The sequence below is a fragment of the Drosophila miranda genome, assembly GCF_003369915.1.
Source record: "Drosophila miranda strain MSH22 chromosome Y unlocalized genomic scaffold, D.miranda_PacBio2.1 Contig_Y6_pilon, whole genome shotgun sequence".
Lineage (NCBI taxonomy): Eukaryota > Metazoa > Arthropoda > Insecta > Diptera > Drosophilidae > Drosophila > Drosophila miranda.
In genome coordinates, this window is record NW_022881651.1 from 343,110 (window position 1) to 353,830 (window position 10,721).

The 10,721-nt window shown below is 49.7% G+C and overlaps 1 protein-coding gene and 1 pseudogene across 1 annotated transcript; both read right to left on the bottom strand.

The window, feature by feature from the left end:
* Positions 1-219: 219 nt before the first annotated feature.
* On the bottom strand, positions 220-2,454 carry LOC117195140 (annotated as a pseudogene).
* Positions 2,455-8,604: 6,150 nt separating this feature from the next.
* Positions 8,605-10,278, bottom strand: LOC117195154. The gene is made up of 2 exons (XM_033399798.1): positions 9,094-10,278; positions 8,605-9,023 (listed from the first exon to the last, which is right to left on the bottom strand). The coding sequence occupies exons 1-2, from the start codon at positions 10,174-10,176 to the stop codon at positions 8,994-8,996; spliced, it is 1,113 nt and encodes a 370-aa protein (XP_033255689.1). The 5' UTR covers positions 10,177-10,278; the 3' UTR covers positions 8,605-8,993.
* Positions 10,279-10,721: the final 443 nt, after the last annotated feature.

Sequence of the window (10,721 nt, forward strand, 5' to 3'; positions counted from 1 at the left end):
CCGGCCGCCCACGTTGCATCTGTCTGTTGGTTTAATGCAGCAGACCGAGTGGCACTGGTCCGGCCACCCGAGATGCGTTGTCCAGTGTGTTGGCGTTGACATCGGTGTGTGATGTCAGACTGTCAGTATTATTGGCCGCATCCAAGTGGCAACTGGTCCGGCCACCAGGATACGTTGTCGATTTACTTGTTGATTGGCCGCATCCGAGTGGCTGCTGGTCCGGCCACCAGGATGCGTTGTCAGCAGAGTTGGCCTGGCCTCCTCGGCCACGTTCGTCATCGGTTCAAAAAAGGCCTCCTTTTTCGCCCCTTTGGCAGAAAATTGATGATGTTCATGGCGAGGCAGCTGCTGTGGGGGCAGCTCTGTCTGGTGATTGGCAGGTAAGTGTGGATTTCATGTGTTTTGGCCGCTTTTCGTGTTGTCGTGGTGCATGTGGTGGTGGTGCAGATGGTGGGCAGTGGCAGTAGCTTTGGTGCTGCTGCTTGAGGCTACAGCGGTGCTGGTGACCGTTCTGGCTGGCCCGGACGCGGACGCGGACGCCAGGCGATGGCTATTCAGGAGCAGGGTGGCCGTGCTGCCCGAGCTGGGACTGCTGCCTGGGCTGGGATTGTTGCTGTTGCTGCTGGAACTATTGCTGTTGGCGCCGCTGTTCTGTGGCTGGTTCTTATAGACGGCCATCAGCGGGTCGGAGGCGCGGCGAATGCTGTTCATTCGTGCTGCTGTCGCGGCTGCTGCCGAGTAGCTGATGTTGCTGCTGTTTCCCCCTGCACTGCGTCGCATATTGTTGCCGTTGCTGCTCCCGCTACTGCCGCCGCACCCGTTGACGGGACTGTGGCCGTTGTGGCTGCTGGTGCTGCTGTGTCCGGGGCAGACTAGCGTCTCCTCCAGCTGAAACTTCTTGACCAGAGCCTTCACCGAGGTGGCCGATCCATGGGACTCTCCCGTGGGTGCCTTGCGGATCACTTTCGGTGTGGTGGGCGCATCGGGAAAGAGTGTCAGGGTGGCCACCACTGTGGCGAACTCGTCGAGGCCGTTGCTGCCCAGCTGGATGGTGGCCTGCACCGGGGGCTTCTTCACAAATGTCGCCGTGTATGTGTTCTCCTTGTCCGAGTCGGAGGCTCGACGTGTGGGTGTCACGATCTGAGTGGGCTTGGCGGACAGGCAGACCGTGTTGCTCTGTCCGTGTCAATTGCTGGTCAGCGTGTGTATGGCTGTCGTTGTCTCTGTGCTGGTGCTGGTGCTGGTGCTGCTTATGGGGCTTCCCAGGAGCTTCCCGGTGGCAATGGGTATTTTTGAGATGCTGCTACTGCTCCCATTGCTGTGGGCCCGATGGTGGCCATTGTGCGTGGGTTTGTTGCTGCCACTGCTTGGCTTCTGTTGCTTTTGTTGTTCCTGTGACTGCTGTTGCTGTTCCTGCTCCTCTGCCTTCTCCTCGGCCACTGGCTCCTCCACTTCCTCATCCTCAAGGTCGTCTTCTTCCTCCTCCTCTTCCTCTTCCTCTTCAGCATCGCTCTGAGCCTGCAGATACATTTGTCTATCCATCGAGCTCTCATCCTTCAGCCAGACATGTTCCAGGCATCCAGCGGCACTCATGCGATCGTTTGGCTTAATTCGCAATGCGCGGCGTATGAAATCGATGGCCACTGGCGAGACGCCACAGAATAGGTTGTCCGGAAAGGTGAGCGCACACTGCGAGATATTGAGGAAGGTCTCCTGCTTGGTGTTCCCGCCAAAGGGCGAGAAGCCGGAGAGCAAGACATAGGTGAGAACGCCCACGGACCAGATGTCCGTCAGCAGGGAGAGTGGCTCGTACTGGAGCACCTCGGGGGCCACGTAGTCGGGTGGGCCGGCCATCTCGCGGACATTGATGCCCTCGCACACAACGCGCGAGATCCCAAAGTCACAGAGCTTGAGGCCATCTTCTATACGCTCGCCGGCGAGCAAAATGTTCTGTGGCTTGAGGTCCAGGTGGGCAATGGATCGGTCGTGGAGAAACTTGAGAGCCTTCAGCACCTCTCGCATGCAGTGGCGGGCCTGGGCCTCTGTCAGGCACTCCTCGTTGTCCAGTATGGTCTGCAGCTCGCCACCAGTGGCCAGTTCCAGCAGCAGGGCTGTGTCCGAACGGGTCTCGTGCACCGCATTCAGATTGACAATGTTCTCCTCGCCCTCGCAGAGTATTAGGACGGCGATCTCGTGTTTGATCTCCTTGTCGCTGCTCTGTGCGCGTCGGCGTCGCTTCAAGAACTTTGCCGCGAAATGGGAGCCCGTGTTCTTGTGAATGGCACGGCGAACGGCGGCGAATTTGCCCCTGGCAAACGGCGTCTGTTCCACCTCGTAGATCTCGTTGATGTCATGCGACACGAGCAATCCGTTAAAGCGTTCGGCATCTACATCAAAAAGGCCATCGCCTATGGGAAAGATTCCCTTTTCGGTGAACATGATCTATCGATCTGTGCCGTGTCGCCATTGACGTTTTTTTTTCTGTGTTGCCCTGTTTTCTTTTTGTGGTGTCTGTCGTGTGCCGTGCCGTGCCGTGCCGCCCTTCCTCCACCACACCCATTACTTACCTTGACAAACTTTTGCTCCCGTCCACATCACAAACCAAAAAGAGAATAAAAGTGCCAATAAATACATTAAACACAAACACACACACACAAGAGACTTTTCAATTAAAAAACAACAAACAGGCAGCAGATCGCCAACACACAAACCAACAGCCAGCCATGACCAGAGGAATGGCCAGACGAGGGTCAACCAGAAGACACAGCGACGGCGGCAGAGCGGCCCGCAGAGGCGCCCTAGCAGCAGCAGCAGCAGCCAACAACACCAACACCAACACCGCCAATAGCAGCAGCAGCAGCAGAGCCCTCGGCGCAGGCGCCAACACCAACGCCCCAGCCAATGCAGAGCGCCGACGCCACAGCCTTCCATCGAGTGAGTACCCAGCCATTGCCATGGCCGATATATCCACGGCCACAGCCACTCCCCCCTCGAGACCCGTCACAAAAACCGCGCCAACCACAAAGGGAAAGGCCGAAAAGACGCCGCTCTCACTGCCACTTTTCCCGCCTCTCACGCTCTTGGACGCACAAAACTGTTCAGGAGTAACGGGAGAGGGAGAAGACGGAGGAGAGCCGGCAAGCCGACGCGCAAGAGCGGAGCGCCAAAACGGCCAACGGGCAGCCACACACACACACACGACCGGATCGAACCTGTTGCGTGTCGAACCTGGTTCGAGCTCGAGCAGCGGGTCGATCCGAGCCATAGCCCAGCCTGCTCCAATGCCACAAATCCCACCAACACCAAAACGACGCCGCGCCCTCATCGACAGTGGGAGTGACGATGAGGGTGAGGGTGAGAGGAAGCAGGCTAGACGACGGGGCCGCCATCACCAGCAGCGGCAGCAAACACAAAACACAAATACAAACACCAACACCGTCACCGCCACTCACACCAGCACCATCGCCAATACCAACACCAACACAACTACTGCCACTCCCAATACACACACCCTTGCCATTGCCAATGACATCCGGCACGGCGAGTTCGGGCATCAGCCTGTGGAGGACAGAGGCTTGAGGATCCTCATCCGGGGTCTTCCCCATTCCACGCCCTCTGACTGGTTCCGGGACTGTATGCAGGCCGAGGGGTACACGGTCCGGTTTAGCCGGCAGCCGCCAATACAACCTCTTCGAGGCTGAGATCGCCCCCAAACCGGACCGTGGTCAATTCGATGTGTTGAAGCTGCGACGCCTGGGTGGGAGGCCCGTCACGGTTGAGAGACTTGGAGTCTCCCGTGACCCTGCCCAGTGCCATCGATGTCAGGTGTTTGGCCACACCCGCGCATATTGTAGACGAGCTGCTGTCTGCATGAAATGCGCGGGTGGACATCAGACGACGGAGTGCAGCAAGCCAAGGGCCGTCAATCCCAAATGCGCCAACTGCCAAGGCGCCCACATCAGCGCCTACAAGGGCTGCAGCGCCTACAAGGCAGCCAGGCAGCGGCTCCTGGCCCACAGGGTCGCTGTCCAGGAGCATCGACGGCAGCAGCAGCAGCCTCAGCCACTACGGCAACAGCCACAGCAAATGCAGCAGCCAATACAGCAGCAACAGCCAGCACATCGTCTCCAGCAGCCATCACAACGTCACCAGCAGCCACTACAACGACAGTTGCAGCAGCAGCCACCCATACAGCCACTCCACCCACAGCCGCAGCAGCAACGCCAACGCGGTCCGGGTCGGCAGCATCAGCAACAGCTACAGCATCGCAACCAACATCCCCAGCCACTGGCCGAGGGGCGCCAATACCAAAGGGTCCAGCCGATGCAGCCGATCCCAAATCGTGCTCCGACGCCACGCCAACCCCAGCTACAGCAGCAGCCAGGCGCCCAGTGCGATGGGAGCTGTGCCCATATCCTGAAAAGATATGCCGTAAAAATTAAAGAGCTGGAGGATAAGCTGGCAGCAATTTTGACGAAACTGACAAACCTGCTGCAGGCAAGGGACGAGAGCACGGGAGGAGTGCCGCCACTTCAGACAAAAACAGCAGCAGCAGCATCCACACAGCCATCACCACGACCAACTGCAAATACGCACCATGACGCCGCAGCCATATCGGACTCCGAATCCGATATGGACTGCGAAGCAATTGACGACGAACATGACGACGAATGGACCGACCACGATCCATTCGACGATCTGGAGGGTCTGGGCCAAGTGTGGATGGCCCAAATCGCCAGCGCACGCGAAAGCATGCGATCGGGCGGTGCCTGTTAATGCGCCCAATCGTTGATCCAGAGACAGCCACTGCAACAAAGGAAAAAAGACGTCAATACGGACAACAACGAAAAACGGCCAAAACACACAAAATCCACACTTACCTGCCAATCACCAGACAGAGCTGACCAACAAGAAGCTGCCTCGCCATCAACATCAACAATTTCCTGCCAAATGGGAGGAATATGAGGCCCCTTTCTGATGACGCTGCCACCGACCATCACAATGACGTCACGCCACTCCAATCAGACAACAGCCATTCCAACGACGACGCAGATGCTGGCGTCTGTTGCCGCTCCGCTGGGTCGCACCCGTCTCTCATGCCGCCGGACGCCAGCAAATCCTGCAAAAGAAGGTGAAACATGTAGGCCGTCTAACCCGGGAATTGTAGTGACCAATATCGGTGCGTGAGTGAACTGTATAGGTATAAAAACACAAACCCGGTGATTTAATGTAACTCTTTTTTATTAGCTGCGCGTCCGTCTCTCACAATCGCCATTTACAAAGTGCACTCACTCTCTTCTCGATGTTTCTTATCCGATATCTCCCTATTGGTATTTCCCACCGAGTGTATCGATGGTGCGGTAAATACCAATGCGCGCTGTATGCTATTTTAAATACTAGTTGAATGCCTCACTAATTATTACCTTGCTACAATTCGGCCATCCTGACCGGAGTGCTCCTGAACTCCTTACATTTAATTTAGTTTCTAGATAGGTTGATTTATTACAGTTGGGTGTGGTTTACTCTTAATATTCTAAGTTTACGTGTTACAATCATTTTCTTCATTTTGATTCCCTGTGACATTTGCATTATTACCATTTTCAATCCACGGCTTCATATTTGCCACCGCCCAAACTCCTTTATACGGGATCCTTGATTGTTGAAACCCCTCTACATCTTCTAGCAAATACCTATCATTTTTTAACACCTTTGATATCTTATAAGGTCCTTTGAACTTCGGGATAAGCTTTTTAGACACCCCTGTATGAGTGTCGAAATTTCTCACCATAACTAGATCATTATCTACGTACACGTGTGGCTCCCTTCGCTTTGAATTTGTTGCTTGTTTGTTATAAGACTGTATTTTTTCCTGATGAGTGCCTGCTACTGCTCTAATCTTTTCTATATCCCTTGTTGCCCGCTGTTCGGTTAGTTCGTCTAGATGATCTTTTAGTAAATCTGAAACCTTTCCTTTTTGTACGACCCCAAACAACATTCTGCTCGGGTGTTCATTAATTGTTCTTTGAATTGTGTTGTTCATCGCGTGTTCTACTGTTTCCACTACCATATCCCAATGTAATCCTTTTTCCGGGTCAACAAGCTTTGCAATCATGGGTCCCAAACTTCTGTTCACCCTTTCTACCTGCCCGTTGGCCTGTGGCGACCCTGTTGCTATCTTTACGTGTTTAACATTGCTCTGTTCTAAGAATTCTTCAAACTCTTTTGACGTGAAACAGCTTCCTCTGTCTGACACAATGCATCTGGGTCTACTGTAAGCTCGGAAATAATCTTTCATTGCAATTACTGCTTCCTTTGTGCTAGTGGTTTTGGTCGTATAAAGTCTTACGAATTTGGTGAACGCGTCTATTACTACTAAAACATGTTTGTTGGCCCTGCCTTTGTCGACTGGCCCGAAATGGTCGATATGTACTACCTCGAATGGTCCTGACCCTTTTGGTATGTTGTGTAAAAACCCTTCCTCTTTTCCGTGTTTTGCTGAGTACGCTATGCATTTTAGACAGTTTTCAATGTGTCGCTTGGCTTTATACCTTACGTTTGAGATCCAGTAGCTTTTCGATATAGCGTCGGTCATCTTGTCTATACCGACGTGCCCTAGTTCATCGTGGTACTTATAGAGTACGTGGCCTTCCATTTCCTCGGGTACGCAGAATAGGATAGTATTGTTATCTTTTTTCCTGTATATTATTCCGTTTCTCATCTCATAATGTTTGTGTTCTGATTTCTGTAACGTTTCTCTCAGCTCCATCAGTTTGTTATCTCTGTTTTGGCATATAATTAAATTTTCTTCAAAGGTGTTTGTGTCTACCGTGAGTATCTGAACGGCTCTGCTTAGCGCATCTACGTGTTGCATTCTACTTCCTGACCTGTGTTCTAACTTGTAGTCATAATTTTGTAACTCTAACGCCCAGCGGGCAATGCGTGGATTGAGTTCTTTTTTGTTTAGAGTCATAGTTAGCGCGTTGCAGTCTGTCACTATTTTGAAGGGTATGCCTTGCACGTATACTCTAAACCGTTGTAGTGCATAAATTATCGCTAGTGTCTCCAGTTCAAAGCTGTGGTATTTTGCTTCGGTAATTGTTGTCCGCTTGGAGAAATAAAACACCGGGTGCATTCTGCCATCACCCTTCTTCTGCATTAGAATTGACCCGAAACCTAACGAACTTGCATCGCAATGTAATTCTGTCGGATCTCTGGGATTGTAAAGTGCCAAGATCGGTGCTTCCAACAAATTACTTTTGAGTTGTTCGAAACATTCTAGTTCTACGATACCGAATTCAAACTTCCTGTCTTTTTTGACCAAATCATAAAGGGGCTTAGCTTTCGTAGAAAAATCTTTTACGAACCGTCTAAAGTAAGAACATAACCCTAAGAAACTCTGCACTTCGTTCGTTTTCGTGGGGACTGGGAACCCTTTTACTGCCTGTAATCCCTTCGTATCTGGTTTAATTCCGTTACCCGATATGGAATAGCCCAGGTACTTAACTTCTGACTGTAAGAATTCGCATTTATCAATCCTTAATTCAAGTTTATTCTCTACCAATCGTCTCATCACTTCTTGTAAAATTTCCATGTGACTATCACTATCTTTTGTTGCTACCATAATATCGTCCATGTATATTATAACTTTGTCTTCCTTTACCATATCTGCAAAAATGTTGTTTGTGAATCTTTGAAACACCGCCGATGCATTTCGTAACCCGAACGGCATCCTCAACCATTCGTATTGTCCCATGGGGGTCGTGAACGATGTGTATTTAACTGAATCTTTATGCATAAATACGTGGAAGTATCCATTCTTCAGGTCTAACTTGGTGAAAAGTCTTTTCCCTGACAGTTTATCTAGTAGGTCGTCTATCAGAGGTGTTGGGTAATTGTCCTTTATCATACCTTTATTAAGTGTGCGATAATCGACGCACAGTCTCAACTCTCCCGAATTCTTTTTTACCAGTACTATAGGCGAAACGTATTCTGACTCACTGGTTCTGATGTAACCTTTTTCTGTGTATTCGTCTATCATTTTCTGTACTTGGGCTTTTTCGCTATACGACAGTCTTCTAGGTGGGCAATGAAACGGTTTTTCGTGTTCGAAATTCAACTTCATTTCCCACTTGGTTTGTGGTAAGTTTGGTCTTTCTGCGTTTACATACGCTGTCCTAAACATGTATTTAAGTCGTCCTGCGAGTTCTTGGCTACAATCTGTCCCTACTTTCAACTCCCAGTCGTTTTCTTTGTCTGGATACTGGCTTGGTAGTTCGTTGAAATTGGTTTTTACGCTCTCGCAGGTATCGCTGTCTTCCAGACACTCAACCATTGCAGAACACTCATTTTCTACCTTGCCTCCACTTTCTACTTCATGCTTATTCTCTTTATCACCCTCATCTTTAACTTCACATTCATATTCTCCTAAACACTCATTCTCTATTTTCCACTCATTTTTTTCTAAACACTCATTTTCTCCTAAACACTCATTTTCTTCTAAACACTCATTTTCTCCTAAACACTCATTTTCTTCTAAACACTCATTTTTTTCTAAACACTCATTTTCTCCTAAACACTCATTTTTTTCTAAACACTCATTTTTTGTTTCACACTCGTTTTTTGTCTCACTCTCCTTCTCCTTGCAAATGTCACTTACAATTTTAAATTTGCATAAATTCATAAAATCCCTACCTAACACAGCCTCATAGCCCATCGACTCGTCTGCCACTACTAGTAATTCAAAGTTGATTCGATTTTTGTTAATAATTACAAAACTGGGTATTTTACCAAAGATGTTAAGTTTGCTATTATTTAGTCCAACATAAGCGTAATCCGCATTTTTATTCAAAATAAATTCAATTTCTCTGTTTTTCTTGTCTTTGTTAAACTTAAATCATCTTCTTTGATTTCGTTCGAACTTAATCGTGAGCGCTCTTCCACTTTATTTAGGTTATTTTCCGACTGGTGCTCTAGACACGATAACTTCATAAAACTTATTGGGCTCCCTGAGTCGATGAGGCAATTTAAGGACAAGCATTTGTTATTGTAATTGCTAATGTATATATTAAATTTGTATATATAATCGTTATGTACCTTGTACTTCTTTTCGTCACAGTGTGACACCTGGTGACTCATGCTGCCGCATCCGTAGCACGCTCCTCTTTCGCGCTTGGGCTTGCGGCACTCCCCTGCCACGTGGCCCAAAGAGTTGCAGTTGTAGCAGCGAATGGGTGTTGGCGAGGCTCCAGTGTTTGCCCCTTCAGTTGAACCGTACTTCTTTGGCAGCATGATCTTCTCGAACGCCTTGAGTAGTTGATATGGAGCGCCAAAGCACTGCATGTGGGCTTGCCTACGCAGGCCTACATCTGGGATACCTTCGATGACTCCGTCAATAAACTCCTCGTCGTCAATGACTATGCGGGATGCCAGCGACACTTTGGCGTTGAAGTACATCGAGAACTCCTCGCCACGTGCCCATGAACGGGACTCGAACTTGCGACGGAGCAACAGTTTGCTTTCCTTGTGATGGCAAGTGTCTTCCATGACGTTCAACAATTGATCGATTGGCAGCGACATGTGCTCCGGACTCGAATGCAGCCACACCAATGCTTTGTCCTTAAGCTTCGACATTAGCAGCATTAGTAGCTTCTCATCCTTCAGTTTGTTCACTTTTGCGACGGCCTTAAACTGCGCGATCCAAGTTGTGACGTCATCGTTGTTTCCAGAAATGTTGCCATGATATGTTGGCAACATGTCTTTGGCGGCATTTAGCAACATGACGCCAGCGTCATTGCTGGCGGCTGGTGTTGTGTTCTCTCCTCTCCCTTCCTTCTCCCTCTCGCTCTGCAGCTTCAGCAGCTCGATTTGCAGTTTTAACATTTCAACCTCTGCTCGATATTCGCCATGGTTGTTGTTGTGCCCAGGCGCTTGCGGTGCTTTTTCGTTCTTCTCTTTGCGTTCGCTCTTCGTCGAGTCTTGATCTGCGGCCGCCTCATCTTCCCTCTCGTTCTCGCATGTTTCGGCTGCCGGTGGTCCCTGTCCCCGCAGCTCTACTGGTATTTCGTTAAGTCTCGCTGCCATGGCAGCTTTGCTTCCACCTTTTGGTAGATTGAGGGACTCCAGCCATTCGCGCAGCTGGGCGGCCGAGAACTCCTCCGTGCCGACCAAGTCCGACATGTTTTTTTTCAGCGATGGCGTCTTCGACGGACGAGATAATAAAAATTTTCGCTATTTTTCACTGGCGGCGATTGATCGTATCCCACTTCTGAAATTGTAGGCCGTCTAGGAAGGGAATTGTAGTGACCAATATCGGTGCGTGAGTGAACTGTATAGGTATAAAAACACAAACCCGGTGATTTAATGTAACTCTTTTTTATTAGCTGCGCGTCCGTCTCTCACAATCGCCATTTACAAAGTGCACTCACTCTCTTCTCGATGTTTCTTATCCGATATCTCCCTATTGGTATTTCCCACCGAGTGTATCGATGGTGCGGTAAATACCAATGCGCGCTGTATGCTATTTTAAATACTAGTTGAATGCCTCACTAATTATTACCTTGCTACAAACAGGAGAGAGGCTGCCGATAAACACGAATACTCACCCGCAAACGTCTCTTACGCCAACACAAATCAGACAAGGGTCGCCAGCAACAACATCCAAATCAACGAAAGGCACCTGCAAATAAACGCAAATTAAAATCAAAAAGCCAAAACAAACACCT